Here is a 20,975-nt window from a genome sequence, read left to right as displayed (position 1 = left end):
AAAGAGCTTTTTGAAAATGTAAGCATTTAGAATTAGAAATGGCGTCTTGTCGTCTCTCCAATTTGAAATGTTTTGTTCTTCCCCCTCAGGTTTTAGTTTTCTTCCGGTTTCCCACCAGCTGGAATAGAAACTCGCCCACAATCTGGCATTAAAAGCCTGATGCCATGCCATTGTTCCTGTAACCCAGAGAATACAAAATAAATTACAGACTGAACCGAAAGCCCATTTGTCAGACAGTCCATTAACAAAATCACAAACGCCCATTTCGCTGAAGGCCCATTGTTCCAAAAAAAAACAACTCTACTAAAAAGTGCATGTCTTATTATTCAGAATGAGGGCGAAGGCATGACCCGCCCCTCTCTGCCTCTGGTGATCCTGACATTTGCGTCCTCACACAGCGCTCCTCCGGGTAATGTGTAGATCATTGCAGAGTTGCTGTGCATATCTGAGTGGAGTCCTTGCTCCACAGCGTGTTACTCCACATCATGTGACAGGGTTGTTGTGTTTGTTGACAGGTGGAGGCGGAGGCTGGAACGACACTGCTCCTGTCAGTCAGGGGGGCAGACCTCTGGTGCTGGGTGGCCAGGGAGGGCAGGCCTGTCAAAAGTTCTGGCAGACTCGCGGTGGCTTCGGGGGCGGCGGCGGGGGGTGTATGTCCGGGGGCGCTGCCGGAGGATACAGAGGTTAGTGCAAGAGATCTGCAAGGTTTTTCTAGAACGTCCAGTGCTGGGAATTACACAGCACAAGGCATGAAAAGATACACAAATAAAAACATAACACAGAAGTAATGCAAATAATAAGCAAAATGCAAATACCTGTAAACGTTAGATTACACTGGGGTTTATCACACACTAGGTTCATATCTAAACATAATCTACCATGAGAATGTGGCGTACTAGCTGCAGAACACTCACATATCTTTTCTAAATGCCACCAAATATTAATGTTCTGGAAAAGTGTGCACACAATTCGGATAAAACAAACTATGATTTTATTTCTGTATCAGCCACCTTGTAATTTGTATGGATTTTTTTTATTTGAGACAGCAAAATGTAGAGAAACGGGAATAGATACAGTCAAAATGTTGTTGATGTCCATGATGAAAATCCCTACCAAGATGGATAGAGACAATAGAGAAAATCTACATAATGGGAAAACTGACATGTTTTCAGATTGCAAAAGCACAGAATATAAAAAAGCATGTTATTTATGAAATGGCACTGAAGTTTTGTCACTGTGCTCTCCATGATTCTAGGTGGTAACACCTCGCTGGATGACAACCCCAAACACGATGGTGACGATGGCACCTCCTTCCTCAGCCCAGAAGGAGAGCCCTTCCTCTACCCGCTGAAAGGTAATGTGACACACTAGTCATTTATATGCAGTGTTTGATAGCATTGTGCTTTTTGAGGTTTGAGGGTCTATGTGTTTGCACTTTGAGAAAAGCTGTCTTTGCTGTTGACATATTAACTCTTAAATGACCAATTACATTTATATATATGTATATATATTTGGAAAATACTACTTTCTACATTACACCTAAATTAACCCTCAGATGCATAAGTGGGTCGTTTTTGACCCGGTGAGGTGGTTTTCTCAGAGTATCTTTGTAATTACATTTTTCATCATTTCATATTCCAGATATTCCTCAAAAAACATGTTTCGGATATCATGCCATTCAAATTTTAAATTTAAATGTAATACATTTTAAGAAATTGTAGTTTTTGTATTACTACCCCAAGCTTCCATAAGTGGGTCAAAAATGACCCACTTGCATTTTCTATGACATTTTTTTTTTTTTCAAAATGTAAAATTATAAATAGTAAAACATTTAATATAAAATATTTCTAGTGTGAACCAAAATATAATATTACATATTATACAAGTGATTTTTCTTAACCAAAATGACAAAAATGGCACATATTATTCTAATACGGGTCCTTTTTGACCCACTTATGGAAGAGTGTAGGGTCCAGCCACTCGTGCATCTAAGGGTTAAACTGTATCAAACTCATATAACAACATTAATATGCCCCCATCACTCCATTATTACACCCATATTAAACCCATGTTACACATGGTCACAGCCTGTCAAATGACTGTTCTACGGTGGCCCTGAAGTGCAAAACACAACAGCATTTCAGAAAACGCCACAGCATTTCACAAAACACCACAGCATTTCACAAAACACAACAGCATTTCAGAAAACACAACAGCATTTCAGAAAACACCACAGCATTTCACAAAACACCGCAGCATTTCACAAAACACAACAGCATTTCAGAAAACACCACAGCATTTCACAAAACACAACAGCATTTCACAAAACACAACAGCATTTCAGAAAACACCACAGCATTTCACAAAACACAACAGCATTTCACAAAACACAACAGCATTTCACAAAACACCACAGCATTTCACAAAACACAACAGCATTTCACAAAACACAACAGCATTTCACAAAACACAACAGCATTTCACAAAACACAACAGCATTTCACAAAACACCACAGCATTTCACAAAACACAACAGCATTCACAAAACACAACAGCATTTCACAAAACACCACAGCATTTCACAAAACACAACAGCATTTCACAAAACGCCACAGCATTTCACAAAACACAACAGCATTTCACAAAACACAACAGCATTTCACAAAACACCACAGCATTTCACAAAACACAACAGCATTTCACAAAACACAACAGCATTTCACAAAACACAACAGCATTTCACAAAACACAACAGCATTTCACAAAACACAACAGCATTTCACAAAACACCACAGCATTTCACAAAACACAACAGCATTTCACAAAACACAACAGCATTTCACAAAACACAACAGCATTTCACAAAACACAACAGCATTTCACAAAACACAACAGCATTTCACAAAACACAACAGCATTTCACAAAACACCACAGCATTTCACAAAACACCGCAGCATTTCACAAAACACAACAGCATTTCAGAAAACACCACAGCATTTCACAAAACACAACAGCATTTCACAAAACACCACAGCATTTCACAAAACACCGCAGCATTTCACAAAACACAACAGCATTTCAGAAAACACCACAGCATTTCACAAAACACCACAGCATTTCAGAAAACACCACAGCATTTCAGAAAACACCACAGCATTTCAGAAAACACCACAGCATTTCACAAAACACAACAGCATTTCACATTGGACGGAAAGGGTATTTCTTAGGGAGAACACTTCTTGTTTGTGATTGGACAGAGCCAGCCATAGAAGCACTGCTGTGATTGGTTGTTTTTGCTGCCAGTCAAGAAATGACGCTTCGTCATTGGCCCAACACATCAGCCGTTAGCTGTTAGCACACACTCAGAGCTCACAGCTCCTCATATCTGTTCAGAAACTGGACAAAAGTTCAACATATACAAAACACAGACTGTCTATGTCATGGCGAATACAGTCGCTGCTTTATTTATGTCTGTATGACGTTGTTGTGAGTGTGGACGGAGCAGCTACAGGTTAGTTTAGCCTGATCGATCCGATTCCGATAGGATTTACATGGAGATACGGCCCGCCCCCTCTCCAGCGTCTTGTTTGAATGACAGGAGTAAACACAGAATTAATGCTTTATTAATTCATGGTTTTTAAGGGGCTTATCTCCATGTCAATACTATGGTAGACTACCCAATATTCGCATCGCTCTAATCGCTCGAGTTTCACCGCGGCTATCAGCTGTGTTTGCTCCTGTCATTCAAACAAGAGCAGTGGCGGCGCCAGAGATGTTCTCTAGGGGGTGCTGTGGGGTAGCTTGACGTTTCATAGAGGGTGCTCAAACATTAAGGTTTTTCCATTAATGCACCAGCGCTACAGTTGAATTTTCTAATGCAACACTCCCCACACGCACACACAGTGTACCTGCGACTGTTACAATGAAGGCTCGATAATCAGCTCACGGCATATAGGTGTAAGCAGGGGTAAAGTGCTATTTTTACAAGTAGGGGGTGGACCACACCTCCTCTAGTGGGGTCCGGGGGCATGCTCCCCCGGGAAGATTTTTTTAAATATTGAAGTTAAAAGCATCAATCTGGTGCACTTTGAGAGCAACATTAAGAGATCTATGGATACAACACCCATATGAAACAGAACTGTAAACATATTTTCTATTTCTTCATAGACATTTTACAAATCACACACCCTTTTAAAACTAATCGTTTGAGACCCACTGAGATAACTAGACTAAAGTTAACTATCTAAACACTGAGAGTCATTTATTTCACCTGAGCTGAGGTTATCTGAGACTCTTCGTCTGACAGGAGAGAGTTCTCCCTCCACCTTGTTGTTGAAAAAGCTCCTTATACCCGTTAGCTTGGCTAGCTAGCACCAGATGCTAACCACAACGATCTCCAGTAGATACCCACCGGTGCGCGAGGCGAGCTCTCTCTCGCTCGCGCACACACGCACACAAAATGGCTCGTGCCACACACACACACACACAGAGCAGAGCTTGAATGAAACACAGAGACCAGAGAAGCTACTTGTACTCACAACGCTAGGCTATTATGTGCAGAATCCCTCTCGCTTTCAGGTGGTTTTGATTGAGTGTCCACACGTGGACTTTTAAGGACTAAAAAACGATCCATCTTTCACATTGCTGTTAGCAAATCATTTGGCGCTCTAGCTAACAGGAAGTCACTCAAGTGTCACAAAGTAATTTAGCCTATGAGTAGGTCAAAAATCGAATGGGTGCTGGCCATTGGCCTAATCATATCACCTGTGTTGGCTTTATGTTTTTGGTAAAACATGTTTGTTTCACATTTGCATTGATGTAATCAATAATTTTTCTAATTTAATAATAATAATAATAATTTTTAAAACATACTTCTTGGGGGTGCTTAGGGGGTGCTTTGGCAATCCTGGGGGGTGCTTCAGCATCCCCTAGCTCCCCCCTGGCGCCGCCCCTGAACAAGAGGCGCTGAGAGGGGGCGGGGCGTATCTCCAAGTAAATCCTATGGGAGATACCAACTACAACAAAATGAACATATTTGACCGTGATTTAATTGTAATACACGTTTCAAAGAGATGCCGAAGTAACTACATACTGATAACGGTTAGTAAAAACCATGAATTAACGCTTTGACAAGTCTGCAGATAAGAAGGCAGGCGAAAAGCTTTTAAAATGCGTGTTTTCTGAATGGAATCGGATCCATCAGGCTAAACTAACCTGTAGCTGCTCCGTCCACACTCACAACAACGTCATACCGACATAAATAAAGCAGCGACTGTATTCGCCATGACATAGACAGTCTGTGTTTTGTATATGTTGAACTTTTGTCCAGTTTCTGAACAGATATGAGGAGCTGTGAGCTCTGAGTGTGTGCAAACGGCTGATGTGTTGGGACATATTTCGCTGTCGGGTGTTGACCAATCACGAAGCGTCATTTCTTGACTGGCAGCAAAAACAACCAATCACAGCAGTGCTTCTCTGGCTGGCTCTGTCCAATCACAAACAAGAAGTGTTCTCCCTAAAGGAATACCCTTTCCGTCCAATGTGAAATGCTGTGGTGTTTTTTGAAATGCTGTGGTGTTTTCTGAAATGCTGTGGTGTTTTCTGAAATGCTGTGGTGTTTTCTGAAATGCTGTAGCGTTTTGTGAAATGCTGTTGTGTTTTGTGAAATGCTGTGGTGTTTTCTGAAATGCTGTAGTGTTTTGTGAAATGCTGTTGTGTTTTGTGAAATGCTGTTGTGTTTTGTGAAATGCTGTTGTGTTTTGTGAAATGCTGTAGTGTCTTGCACTTCAGGGCCACCGTAGTTTCCCCCAGGATACAGCACTAGAAACACAGTGTGGAAAAATGATGACCCTTCATACGTCATTTTAAATAACCTTTTGCCTCAGCTATGTAAGAAAACAGGAAAAAAGGAGAAATGGAAAACTGAAGTGCCTTTTTTTAAATTGTCTTCCATTAGGGCAAAGTACGCACTGATTTCTCTCCCATTGAGCTTGAATAGGCTGATGCTATCTGGTGAGGCAGTGCTCCTCTCAACTGCCACAATCCTCATTTCGTCATTACACTCACTTTATTTCCTCTGGTGGAACAAGACTTAGGAGTGATTACCAGCTCTGTCAAAGTGGTATACTGGCTTTTAAACTTCACAGAATTGTATTCACATTCCACTGTGTGGAAACCCTGACTGGTGAACATGCTGAGATGTTCTAGTTTCTCTAGTTTCTGGTGTCATTTAAAGAAGGAAAATCGATTTCCTATTTTAGCTATTTAACCTAAAAAATGAATAAGAAGATCTTACTAAAAGGGGACATAGTATTCCATATTATGTTGGTGTTTTTATGTTAAAGATCCATCATCTTTCTCATACCTGCTGAATAAAGCTGTATTCACCCCTATTAAAGATACTAAAGTGTGGGGCTCGTATATCGTATACTCGTATGTTCTAATCAGCCAGCTTGTGATGTAAGAAGGTTACATTTATATTGGTTATTGCTCACAGGTTTTCTGACCAAGAAAACGTACCATCACTAAATGAGTGAGATTTTCATAATACACCCCCTTTAAGATACAACTGTAGTTCAAACTGTGTTTTTCTTCCAGCAACAGCTCCTGGATACCTTTAATATCCCCATTTGGTACACTTGTGACAAGAAAATAACAACTTTTATGACAGATAATAAAGATTAACATTGGGAATATAGCCAGAATATATTTATGTCTTTTTGATGTCTTTATTAGGATCCCCATTAGCACTAGCATGAGCATTGGCTATTCTTCCTGGGGTCCTCACACACACAAAACATACATAAACATACATACAACAAAATTAAAACAAAACCGCTCATCATTTCATGCAATTTACAGTGCTGTCTGAAATGAAGATTATCGCCATCCTAAGGCCAAACAAAAGTAAATACAAATAAGTATACATAATAATATATGCATACATAGCCACAGGCACAGTTCAAATGTACTTTATAATACTTAAATAATTTTTTAGCAACCTTTTGAAATGTACTTGAGAATGTTCCTGAATGATATGGACGGGTAAAGAGTTCCAGCTGATCATGGCTCTGTACAGTATGACTGTTTTCTGTCCCTTATTTGATTTAGATTTGGGTAATACAAACCTTCCTTCTGTTGTATGTCGTGTTTGATAGTTATGTTGAGCATACTGCGCTATAAACCTTTGTGATAATATATGTGGTGAGTGAGTCACTGTAATATTTCTGACAAAATGTAACAAAATATAATTAGACCTCTGTCTGACAGTTAACCATTTCAGTGTCTCCAGCATTTTAGTGACTCTGGTTCTGCGGGAGCATTGCAGTGCACATCGTGCTGCCTTATTTTGTGCTACTTGTAGTTTGTTTAAATATTTTTCAGCAGCACTAGACCATATAACCAAACAATAATCCAGCTGCGACAGAACCAAAGCATCCAAAACTTGTCTACTGACATCTATTGGCAAATATTTTACAATTATTTTTACAAATGACACACCCCTTCCCATTTTACATACAACATTATCAATTTGTTTACACCAAGATAATTTATGATCCAGGGTTATACCTAGCAATTGTGTCTCCTTGACCTGTTCAATTTGAATATGGTTTAAATGTAGTTGCAATTTTGGTTCACCTTTGAACTGATGATTTGATCCTATTCAATTCAATTCAAAACCTTTATTTATACAGATAAAACCCATTGAGATCATAGACCTCTTTTACAATGGTGACCTGCTTCAATTAGTTCCAAACATTAATACAAACATGACAGAAAACAAAGGACATTATATGATACTACAGTTTGTATACTAGTAGCATTTACAGACACCAATATTTTCTGATTGTATAGCGTCTATTAATAAAGATTTAGTTTTCCAGCATTAAGTACTAACTTATTATGTATGACCCACTCTGATATCAGTTGTAGATCTTTATTCATAACATTTGTAAACTCTCCTATAGTCTATACTTCTGTTAATATTTGTAATGGTTAAAGTTTTTATATTCCTGCAAAAGGAAAACGTCCACTTCCTGTTTTAGAAATGTGCGCAGGAAAAGAGCTAAGGAAAAACATGATTTATAACCAGTGAATTACCAGAAGGCTAAAGTCATTATTGTAACACACAGGGAGAGATGTCAGGTATTATCTGTAATTGTATCACTTCATAGAATATCCTCTGTGTAAAGGTCATGTTTAAGGGCATCCGTGGTTTGAAGATGTGATCACAAATGGTGACGGCAGCCATGTTCTCCTCAGCTTGAAGTGCACAGGCAGGTTCTCAAGCTCAAATAAAAACAGTAGGTGCTGCCGGACAACCCTGCTGTGTGCACTGAAAGAACTTTAAAGAGGCATTAATGTTGACAGAGGCAACCGGATTGCATGAATCCTAACACAGAAGAGTGCATTGACGCAAGTCCTTCTTTCATCGATTGAGAGACTGCGTTTAAGGGAAGAGAACAATGATTTATCTGTGCAGGTATAACTGTCTTGCTTTGATAGAAGATCAACTGTTTCACTGTTACAATGATATCATTAAGAAACGTGAAAAATGAAGTCGAGAAATGATCGTCACCTTTCTCACTTAGGGAGTATATTAAAGATCTAGAGAGAAACACAATCTGCATTCCTCCATCGAAACCCTTCAACGGTTTGTATGTCAGATAGATTTATGTATTTGTACTTATAAAGCTGATAATGGAATGAGAGGAGATAGATTTCTGCAGATGAGTGCATTTGCCTTACTAAGCCGTACAAGCTTCCACAGACCAGAAACCACTTTATGTTAGATGATATGTCCAAGCTTGCTATGTTGTCTAAAATGAAGATAATTGGTTCCTTTTTCATGCAGTAATGGCTGTAAACAGGTTCCTAAAACTCCTTATAGCTTTAAAAGCGTTGTGCAGTGGAGGGCGGAGAGTCTGCAGGTTTGGTTCCAGCCTCAGAGACCACAGCCGCAGATCGTTTCACAGATGAACACAACTTCAGTTCCAATCAGTCAATTTAGTTTACGGTAAGAAAAGACTGGAATGGAAATGTGCGCGCTCTCAATCCTCCACACAGCACGGAGGCACCCTGGCTCCATTCAGCTCTGATAGCTTGGACTGGATCAGTAGCGCTATTCACCAAATGGAATCACGCTGGGGATGAAAGCACAGTGAAGCTGAATAGGAAAGCTGATGCCTTATGTATTCTCACTTTTAACCCTGTTTTAGTTTACAGGTGGTCAAAATACTCCACCAGGCCACAGCAGTAACACAACACTGTGTAACGACCTAAATCATTATCCATTATTACCCATTCACTTGCCAACAACACCTCTATTTAGATGTTTTCAATTGTTATTACCTCAGTGAAGGATCTCATGTTTTCGGCTTGGCTGCTGGCCTGCTTTTCATACAAAGATACTTGAAACTAGTAATCGAGATCATTCAATGATTAGGAAATGTTACTTAAAGTATTAAATAAAGTCAGAAATGTTTTCATAGCCTTCCATAGAATCTCACTTCTTTTTGCAACCACTTGAGTGGCCCCCTGCCGACTACTAGAGAGAATGTGAGTTTGGCATTGTATGTAGCTATGTTCGGAATAATAAAGAACCTTGAAATACCATAGCAGTATTATTGAAAATGTTCTCTTCTATCCTAGAGATGTCTTATACCCTTCTTATCTTTCTTTCTTACAGTGCAGACGCTTTTCTGCTTGCTCTTTCCTCTGCTTACTTTTTATGCTGATTTTCCTATTCTTATTCTCTGAAAACTTCGAGCAGCGGCTCCTGGACATTAACTTATCACTAGGACAGTTCATCTTCGTAAATAGACGGAGGGTTTCAGCCATATTTCAACATTTTTACGACGACCTCAGTCTTACAGTAGCGTGGCCTAGCAATAGCTAAAGCCTGGTAGGCTACTGCATGCTATTTAGCTTAAGCTAGTTGGGTGCAAAGCCTAAGAGTAAATCATTTCCATGGGATTCGGGAGGACGGATAACAGGCAGATCCCAGCGCTCTGAAATCTGTGATGCGACCGGCTGGCCTGCATTGTTATCATCCAGGAAGAGCGCCTCTTCAACCCCTAAACAGCCGTGGACAGCTGCTAAAGGGAGAATTACAAACAATCCTCCTAAACCACCAAGTGTGCCAATCCAGAACAGATACGCTCCGCTGACCGAGAACCGGAGATCTGATGACCTGGATAACCCGTCCTCTTCACACAGCAGGGTAAGGACCAATAGCTACTCCAAAAGTAAAAGGCTAGAGGGAAAGCTAACGACTGGGCCTGAAACTCTGATTGTGGGTGACTCTGCTGTAAGAGATGTAAAAGGTCTGTGTAGTAAGAACAACACCAAAGTACTCTGTTTTCCCAAGGATGTGGTCTCTGACTCGGCTGAGAAGATCCTGCATATTGGGGCTGAACATCCGACTGTGAAGAATGTGGTACTACACATTGGAACAAATGATGTTGTGAAACAACAGTCAGAAGTGCTGAAAGAAGACTTTAAATGTTTGTTGGAAACTGCCAGCTCTCTAAATGCAGAGGTGTTCATCAGTGGCCCTCTACCGCCAGTCAGAAGAGGAGTGGAGAGATTCAGCAGATTGTTTGCACTGAACACCTGGCTTTCAACTGTCTGTATTGACCATTCTGTCCATTTTATTGACAATTTTAACTTTTTCTGGGATCGCAGACATCTTTTCAAGGCAAATGGAGTTTGCCTGAACAAGTCAGGAGTTAAATTGTTTATCTCTAACATATTCAACTGCCTGCGTTATCAATCTGTTCCCTCTGCCGAGGACAAGCGGCAAGAGGAATCAAAACAGGAGAAAGACACAACACATCACGCAGAAAACCCTGAAGAATTATCACTGCACCCGCCTGAGGAATGTTCTGATTATGGGAGACCTATGAGACAAATGGAGGAGTCTCCACTGCCCGTCACCACCCTCCCCCCCCCCCCCCTGTCGACGCCTTTGAGGATACTCTGTTCACCCTTTCACCCTCGCCCACCCTCCTGGGGATCGTTGAACACATGAAGGAGATACAGAGGGTTGGCACCGATTCCTTCCTGGAGTTCAAAGACCAAACTAAGGCAATACGCAGGGCTGGCACCATGTCCTTTACCCCCGCTCCTCAACGACGCCCACCAAAATCACCGCAGAGACGCGCAACATCTCCCCCGTCTTCATCACCGTGCCTACGTCAACCACCTCCCCCCCCTGGCAGCATGTCCTCTACCCCCGCACCATCTCCCACATCTCCATCACCGTGCCTACGTCAACCACCTCCCCTCCCTTCAAGAAAGCATCTGCAGTCTCCGAAGCTTGATAAGGTTGTGTGTGTACAAAACGCTGCAAACTGATATCTGCTGGGTCCAGGCTCAAAGATATAGCACTCTCAACTCTTTCCAGGACATGTCGGGGCCCTGCCTGCCTATAGCTTTGCCGATATCTGTGTTGATAGGTAATAGATTAAGAGCGGTGAATCATCTTAGAAACAGGAAGCGCTCAAACGTTTGTGTGAGTTTATCTAATTTAGCAGTGATTCCATGTCAGCCACAGCTTGTTACAAAAAACATGACTGATAGTGTATCTAACAAACTTAAACTAGCTTTATTACATGTCAGGTCTTTGGCAGGAAAAACATTTTTAATCAATGATTTTATCACTGAGCACAATCTCGATTTTATATTTTTAACAGAAACTTGGATTGAACAAAATAACAGTGCAGCTGTTCTTATCGAATCAACCCCTCCCAACTTTAGTTTTATGAGTCAGGAAAGAATGCATAAGAAAGGGGGTGGAGTTGCTATTCTGTTCAATGATTCCCTTCAATGCAGGAAGACATCGTATTCAGCTGAAATGCTCCTCTCGAGCTCTGTTCCTAAATATCTATAGACCATCCAAATACTGTGCAAGCTTTTTTGATGACTTTACTGAACTGCTGTCTATAGTGTGTATTGACTTTGACCGTCTAGTCATTGTTGGTGATTTTAACATCCATGTTGACAACCCCCAGGACAGAGGGGCAAAAGAACTGTTTTGTGTTCTTGATAGCTATGGACTGACTCAGCATGTGACGGAGCCCACGCACAATAAGGGGCACACTCTGGACTTAATTATCTCAAAGGGTCTGAATATCTCTAAGGTTGTGGTGACTGATGTTGCACTCTCTGACCATTCCTGTGTTTTCTTTGAGAGCTCTATTTCTGTTCACAAAAATGTTCAAAAAGAGGTAACCACAAAGCGATATTTAACTGAAAATACTAGGGAAATGTTTACTCAGAATTTCTCTTCCACACTTGCCCCTGCCAACATCTCAGTAAATGAGCTAGTAGATCATTTTAATTAAAAAATTAAAAATGTTATAGATGCCATTGCTCCAACTAAGGTAAAGGAAGTGTCTGGCAAGAAAATATCTCCATGGAGAAAGGCCTTGACCGTGAAAACAGAAAAAAGAGAATGTCGAAAAGCTGAACGCAGGTGGCGAAAAACAAATCTCCAGGTTCACTTTGAAATCTATAAAGAGAGACTTGGCCTTTATAATTTGGAATTGAAAAACGCACGACAATCGTTCTTCTCTGACATCATTACCAAAAACAAAAACAACGCACGTGCCTTGTTTGCTACCGTCGACAGACTAACTAACCCCCCAGTGTCAGTAGCCTCTGAATTTCTATCCACCAATGCAATGATTTTGCCTTTTTCACTGACAAAATTCAGAAAATCAGACAAGCAGTCAGTGCCTCTGCATCAGGAACAGCAAATGTGTTGTCTCTGTGTCCACTTAACATCAATTCAAACACCATGACACAATTCCATCAGATTCATGATAAAAACCTAGAGGACATTATTCAACTTCTGAAATCCTCCTCCTGCTGCCTTGATATTATTCCAACAGGATTTTCCAAAGATGTTTTGCCTTGCATGGCCTCAGATCTACTTCATATAGTAAACAAATCTCTTCACTCAGGTATTTTTCCACAGGCCCTGAAAACTGCAGTCATTAAACCGCTCTTAAAAAAGAATAATCTAGATGCTTCAGTAATGAACAATTACAGGCCCATATCAAACCTGCCATTTCTAGGTAAAATCATTGAAAAAGTTGTTTTTCAACAGTTGAGTAATTTCTTGCATTTAAATAGTTGTTTCGATGTGTTCCAGTCAGGCTTTCGTCCAAACCACAGCACTGAGACTGCTCTTGTAAAGGTCTTTAATGACATCCACTTAAACACAGACAGTGGCAGAACTTCAGTGTTAGTATTATTAGATCTCAGTGCTGCGTTTGACACTGTTGACCACAGCATATTACTCGACCGACTGGAAAACTGGGTGAGATTTTCGGAAACAGTTCTAAATTGGTTTGAATCCTACTTAAAGGACAGAAACAACTTTGTTTCTATAGGTAAATACACATCTGCGTTGACAAATATGACATGTGGGGTACCTCAAGGCTCCATCTTGGGACCTCTTCTCTTTAACATCTACATGCTACCACTGGCTCAGATAATGAAGAACAACAAAATAAGTTACCATAGCTATGCAGATGACACACACATTTACGTAACAATTTCACCAGGAGACTATGCTCCAATTCAAACCCTGAGTAAGTGCATTGAACAAATCAATGACTGGATGTGTCAGAACTTTCTCCAATTAAACAAAGATAAAACTGAGGTAATGGTTTTTGGAGCCAAGGCAGAACGTATAAAAGTTAGCGCTGAGCTTCAGTCTGCAATGTTCAAAACAACAGATAAAGCCAGAAATCTAGGTGTAGTCATGGTCTCTGACCTGAGTTTCAACAGTCACATTAAAACAGTTACTAAATCAGCCTACTATCACCTAAAGAATATATCTAGGATTAAAAGACTAATGTCACAGCAGGATTTGGAAAAACTTGTCCATGCTTTTATCTTCAGTAGACTGGACTACTGCAATGGTGTCTTCACAGATCTCACTAAAAAATATATTAGAAAGCTGCAGCTGATTCAGAACGCTGCTGCTCGAGTCCTCACTAACACTAAGAAAGTGGATCACATCACTCCTGTTCTGAAGTCTTTACACTGGCTTCCTGTGTGTCAAAGAATAGATTTCAAAAATACTGCTGCTGGTTTATAAAGCACTGAATGGTTTAGGCCCAAAATACATTTCTGACCTCCTGCTAAATTATGAACCATCCAGATCTCTCAGGTCTTCAGGGACTGGTCAGCTTTCTGTCCCCAGAGTCAGAACTAAACATGGTAAAGCAGCGTTCAGTTATTATGCTCCAAATATCTGGAACAAACTCCCAGAAACCTGCAGGTCCGCTGCAACTCTGATTACTTTTAAATCCAGGCTGAAGACTTTTCTTTTTGTCGCTGCTTTTAATTGAACTATTCATATCTTAGACTGCACTGTAACTTTTATCCATGTACTTTTTCTTTTAATGTTTAATTGAACTATTCATATCTTAGACTGCACTGTAACTTTTATCCATGTATTTTTTCTTTTAATGTTTATTTTATTAGCTTTTCTTTTAAATGCCATTTTCTTAATGTCTTTCATTTTTTGTAAAGCACTTTGAATTGCCTTGTGTTGAAAAGTGCTATATAAATAAACTTGCCTTGCCTTGCCTTGCCTTACCCTGTTCATGTGGAAACGTCTGCTTTTCACCCTGTGTGTGTGAAGCTATGGAGGGGGATGGGGAGGTGATCATCAGTCCGGTGCAGAACTGCAGCCACTGTGAAAGCGACGAATGCCACGACACCTACGGCAGCATCGTGTGCTACTGCGACGAGGGTCTGATCCTGGCCCGGGACGGGGTCTCCTGCATCAACGCTACAGGTCAGACTGCTGCTCATCTCTCCCTCTCCTCCTCAGCATGTGAAATGAATCCGAATGCAGAAACGACTTAAGCTGATGTAATTGTACCTGTAATAGACTGTGACTCGGTGAATAGATGATGAGTTAATCTGCAGGAGTAATTAGGCCTGGGAGGCTCTGTACTTAATTTAATCTTTATCTAAGGAAAGGTTTTTTATGAATGTCTTAATCATTCCTAATAATAATCAATCCGTAGGATAAGCTAACCCTAATGGAGATGATATACCTTTAGAAGTATTACCTGCTTTAGTCTTGCTCTGTGATAGATCTCTGCGATACATTCAGATTAAAGCTTTTTAATGTTAAGGGAATTAGGCTGAAATACTCAGGGTGTGGATATTCATGTTTTGTACTTACATTATTAATGAAACGTGATTGAATAACGGATTATGCAACATTTTTATAGATAATACTGACCCTAAGTTCATGCGACTGCATATTTTCCCCACCATCTCAACCTTGTGCCGTGTCTTTTGTTAAACTGCTACAAAGCAATGCAAACCCCTCTGGACATAGAAACGCCTCTCCAATTATTCTTTGTAATCTCTTGAATCATGAGCATATGAAAGTATATCTGAAATAAATGAATATGGCAGAATGTCACTTTATCATTTGTAATGGTATCTTAATGACCTAGAGTGTCTCCTTGCCCCATGGTTTGCAAATCTGTTCTCCAAAATGACAAGCAGTAGATGACTGTATGATGCTAGGTCATAAAAGGTCGCTATCTCAATATGGCGTCTCTGGGCGTGAAGATGTGTTCTTCGCTCAGACGAGTGAAATGAGATTTCCCCCGTGCCCATGGGAGGGGAATTGACATGCACCGGCCGTCGCTGCTCCTAAGCTCTGTTGTGTCATCGCTTTCACATCATTGATTAAGTGTGGGATCAGAGTGGCGGAGAGAATGTTAATACTCCTCTGGGGACGATAACAAGTGTGGAATGCTGTTGTCTCCCCTTGTCTAACAGAGGTTACCCGGCTGCCCCCCCAGCCGTCTCTATCCCACCTGGCGCTGGGGCTGTCTGTGGGCACCTCGGCCCTCATCGCCGCCCTGCTGCTGGCCGTCTCCGGGGTCATGATCAGTAAGTGAGGGAGGACAGGGGAAACACATTAACACAAGTGTCAAGACATATTCTGGTATTAGTCTGCGGATACGATGTCAGAGGATTTTAAATTCCATGATTCATGGTAAGACGGCAGAGTTTGTGCTATGTTGCTTCAAAAGCATGCCTTCTTTCAAACAATCATTCAAAATACACATTTAAGTGTTTATTTCCCTTCATTCATCTGTAAGGTTCTGCTTATTTCATCTAAAGTTAGCATAAGATCATTTCTCATTTGTACAGTTAAACATTACATTTAAAATAAATTGTTATATAAAAATATAAATGATTTAATGTAATGAATCAACTGGGGATGTTTAATGTTGATATCCATTACCTAAAATGCTTAGCCTAATCTCCTGTAGTGTGTTTTTAAAAAATACATGGGATTTCACTGAGCATATTATTAAAGCCATTTGATCAAAATGAGGTTTTTCTCATGACAGCCAACAAAGTAAACGTGGGGGAAGTAGGAACGTTAAAGTAGTCCTTGTGATTCTGAAGAGCCCCACTGTGCTGGGTAACGCTAAAGAGGTTCCGTTCCGTTAGTATTTCTTTTTTCTGCTTCTGATTATAAAAAACTGTCTCACAAACACACACTCCAGTCCCGCTCATCGCCCCGAGCAGCTTGTTGTCAGAACAGGGAAGTGAACCTCTCGGACAGCCGCACACATCCTCCTGCTCACCTGCTTTCAGGCTATTACAGCCAGACATGTGCACTCATTGAGCCATCATCTCCTCCCACACACACACACACACACACACACACACACACGCTCCTGCTCTTACAGCCAGACTCCCACCTACACGCCTGTACCATCAGTAGAGGCAGCGGGGTCTGTGGAGGAGTGGGTCTACCTCTGTGATGAATGACACGTGCTAATGATGGATGGCTGCTTAGCCAGCGGCTGACAGCACTCCCCACACACACTAATGGGACTAATGGGTTCCCAGTTCAGGTTGAGGCTGCTTCTAGAACTGGTGTGCGTGCTTGCGTGCTTGCGTGCGTGCGTGCATAAAGGAGAAAAGAGTTTCCACACAGTGGGATGTTCAATGAGCTGCAAAACTCACAATATTCCGTTTTTTTTCCGAGAGAAGTAAAGAAACCAGAAAGTATTCACATTTAGAAGCTGGAAATAATAATGTTTACTTTACAACTAATGAGTATATTATGAAATAGTCTGCAATTAATGTAACAGTTGACAACTAATGGATTGCTCTTTGCAGCTCTACTTGGTCTTATGCTTACGTTGTAATATGAACACATCCTCAAGACACGTTTAAACATAGGGTTAGATTCTGAAACATTATGAAAGACGAATCTGGCATCACATAGAGAGGAATCAATATTTCACAAAGGAATTATTTTCATAAAAATTGCTGTGGAACAAACAAAAGGTCTTGAGAGAAATAACAACTGGTAAGCTTTCCACTTTGTTTGCTTTAGCTGCCAGCAATCATTTCCACAAGAAAGATGTGTTCAAGGTTTTGTTTGCTTTTTGCTAAATTGAGGATTTCCCAACAGTGGGATGAAACGATTGAATGTTCCTCTCACCAGTGTACAGGCGTAAACATACGGAGCTGCAGTCCATCCAGCTGGAGCTGCAGAGTCCAGACTGTAAGCTCAGCAAGCTGCGGGCCTCCACCATCATGACCGACTACAACCCCAACTACTGCTTCGCCGGAAAGACGGCATCGGTCACCGACCTGAAGGAAGTGCCGCGGAGAAATATCTCCCTCACCAGGTACGAGAGCAGAGATTAAAATCACGCCTTGTTGTTGCTTGTCTTGTATGAGCTGAATACACCTGTCCTCTGTGGGGAAGTGGGACCTGACTGAAGCATAACAGTATCTGAACAGACTCACTGTAATTATACAAACTATTTAAATAGGCTGGACTCGTGAATCCAGCCTGGTGTGAGAAGTGGCAGCTTAGTGTACGGGTCTGCTGCAGGGATCCAAGTGTCTAGGGGAAAGATTTTTCGCATGGCTCTTTTAAATGTTTAATCTTTCATGTGCAACAGTTTATCATGCTGGTTCCTAATCGTTATGCTTCATTCCTTTTCCTTGGGACCCAATCTTTTCCAGCATTGACATTATTGAAGTCAAATGAAATGGCTGCAAAAGATACAAAATCGAAATGATTATTTGACATAAACTCTGAATGGATGTCACGGAGAGTTTGGGGCTGAAATACATGTGACCTTGAGAAAACTGCCAAGAGTTTTTCCATGTCCTAGTGCTACAGTGATCATAGTTTGGACATTTTGTTATGCTTTTGGGTTTTCCCTCTTCTGTAGTGTGTTCATATTGTTTTTTTTGCATGGTTCTACAAAGGTTAAAATCCCTGTGTTCCTTCAGAGACATCACTACGTAACACTTAGTTACTTGGTTAGCTCTCCAACACATTGTACGTGATAGGCTAAGGGGCGAGACATCTCTCAGCGGTTGACCAATCACAACAGAGCCGACCAGCTAACCAATCAGAGCAGACTGGGCTCTGGTTTCAGACAGAGGGTGAAAAGAGGTGCTGCAGCACAGGCAGCATGAGGAAAATAACGAGCTTTCTGAAAATGAAGGCATGGAGACATGTCACAGTAGAGGCACAACATACATATATGGACCTGAAAATGAGCATAAGGGGGCCCCTTTAGGACATTTCTTAGTGCTGGTTGCTTCTAATGTATCCAATCTAGGAGACTTGTATTAAAGTCTCAGCTTCACTTCTAAATAGGAATGGAGTTGTAAATAATGAATGTGTTTGTGTGTCTCCAGGGGTCTGGGTCACGGAGCCTTCGGTGAAGTGTACGAAGGGCTGGCAGTGGGGATCCAAGGTGAACCCAGTCCTCTGCAAGTGGCAGTCAAGGTGAATTTACGCTCTAAGGAACTCTAAAGATTTGTTTCTGTCTTCCAAAGGTCAGACTTTGATGTTGATGTGTACAGCCTTTTACAATGCATCAGACATCATGCAACTAAGAATAGGTTTTTATCAGGATATGAGATTATGAGTTGTATCAGTGTTTCCCATACATTGAGTTATTTGTGGCGGGCCGCCACAATTAAATATGGTCCGCCACAAATGGATCTCATTAAAAAGTGAGGTGAGGTGGGCTGATGATCGGAAGGTTGCAAGTTCAAATCCTGCCTGGAACACCACTTGCCCTTGAGTAAGGCACTTAGCCCTCAGTTACTCCAGGGAGGATGTCCCTGTAATTGGTCATTGTAAGTCGCTTTGGAATAAGGCGTCTGCTAAATGCCTAAATTGTAAATTATATTTTTGGGAGAATAAACACCACAGATCCTCAACTCCGGTGTGTCTCACTCATTAACAACGCAACACAGAGCAACAAGAACGTTGTCTACAGTAGCCATTAACTCGCATGTATTATCTTATTTGAGGGGGGGTGGATGCGTGGGCCAACCGAATAGGTTAAGGGGCCTTTGGCTTTTCTTTTTTTGTGCGGTGCCCCCACAAATAGAATCAAATTCCGTGGGAAACACTGTGTATTGTGTCTTGCTCCTGTACTCGCCTCTTTACATTGGCTACCAGTCAATTTTAGAATACAATTTAAAATGTTACTGTTCGCATACAAAGCCTAAACGATTTAGTCCCACCGTACCTGGCAGATCTTTGAAAACCATACACACCCACACGGTCACTGAGGTCTGCTGACAGACTCCTTCTGGTAGTCCCAAAATCGAGGTTGAAGCAGCGAGGAGACAGAGCCTTTGCTGTTGCAGGTCCAAAAGTATGGAACGAATTGCCCCTCCAGGTTAGACTTGCTCCAACTCGGCCTGTTTTTAAATCTCGTTTAAAACCCCACTTATTTTCCCTGGCATTTACAGACCAGGTGACACTGTGCTTTTACATTTGGGTTTTTATCTTACTAGTGTTTTGTATTGTGTTTACGTCATGTAGGAGAGTTTCTCAGTCTGTGGCTTCTAATCTGGTTTCAGTGTCTCGTGTTTTACATTTGTTTCATGTCCAGTCTGTTTTTATGTATTTATGCTATGTTTTTATACAGTTGTTGATGTACAGCACTTTGTTCAACTCTGTTGTTTTTAAATGTGCTATAGAAATAAAGTGGATTGGATTGGATTGCTGTTTTGCAGTTAAAGGCTCTACAGCACGAAAACTGCCACTTCTGTTTCACTGCCTTATAAAGAAATGCATCAGGCTCTAAACACAATTCTGCTCTTTATCAAACTGACACAAAAGAATGTTAAGATCAGGCATGAAGAGAAAAAACAACAGGATGATGTCTTGTTTTTTTTCCATGTAAAAAATAAAGTCAAAATGTCCACTTAATGCTTATAGATGGAGTTATTCTCAAAACCTTGACATTTATGTACACTACTTCTCTCCTCTGTTCTTCATTCTTTGCACTGAGATGTTGTTTGTATTTCCAACAGACCCTGCCTGAGGTTTGCTCTGAGCAGGATGAGCTGGACTTCCTCATGGAGGCTCTAATCATCAGGTAAAGCACCCAAACAATGAAAACAGCTCTGTTTCTCAAACAGTGCAGACATAGCACATTTCTGATACACATTGTTTCCCCTGCTGTGTTTCCGCCCTGCAGTAAGTTCAGCCACCAGAACATCGTGCGCTGTGTGGGGGTCAGTCTGCAGACCATGCCCAGGTTCATCCTGCTGGAGCTGATGACCGGGGGAGACCTCAAGTCCTTCCTGAGGGAGACCAGACCCCGGCTGGTGAGACAGACCTGTATTGAATGGATACTTGTATTGGTTTAACCACCTTTAGCTACAAATGTTCTCGTCACTGAGCCCCAGAATTTGCCAAAATGTGATCCATGTTCTGTTAGATGTTCAACATTTCCCCCTCGTGTTTTATTACCAACATCTCTGGGCCTCATGCAGCAACATTCTCTAAGATTTCTCTCATATTTCCTCTTAATTTAGTGTTAGGAGAGAAGTCAACTCCAGATGCACCAAACATTCTCATCCATCCAAATCTGCTCTCACCCAGGTGTATGGTGACTCCCCTTTGATCATA

The 20,975-nt window shown here is 41.2% G+C and overlaps 1 protein-coding gene across 1 annotated transcript in view; it reads left to right on the top strand.

Moving 5' to 3' along the window:
* Positions 1-20,975, top strand: part of alk (ALK receptor tyrosine kinase) — a 516,591-nt gene that overhangs the window by 473,589 nt on the left and 22,027 nt on the right. The window contains 8 exon segments of the mRNA XM_034205980.1: positions 516-683; positions 1,256-1,354; positions 14,664-14,819; positions 15,827-15,940; positions 17,520-17,706; positions 18,737-18,827; positions 20,375-20,439; positions 20,542-20,671. Coding sequence (XP_034061871.1) covers positions 516-683; positions 1,256-1,354; positions 14,664-14,819; positions 15,827-15,940; positions 17,520-17,706; positions 18,737-18,827; positions 20,375-20,439; positions 20,542-20,671 — 1,010 coding nt within the window.

Source organism: Gymnodraco acuticeps, unplaced genomic scaffold, assembly GCF_902827175.1.
Source record: "Gymnodraco acuticeps unplaced genomic scaffold, fGymAcu1.1, whole genome shotgun sequence".
NCBI classification, from domain to species: domain Eukaryota; kingdom Metazoa; phylum Chordata; class Actinopteri; order Perciformes; family Bathydraconidae; genus Gymnodraco; species Gymnodraco acuticeps.
This window is presented reverse-complemented; position numbering and strand designations above follow the sequence as displayed.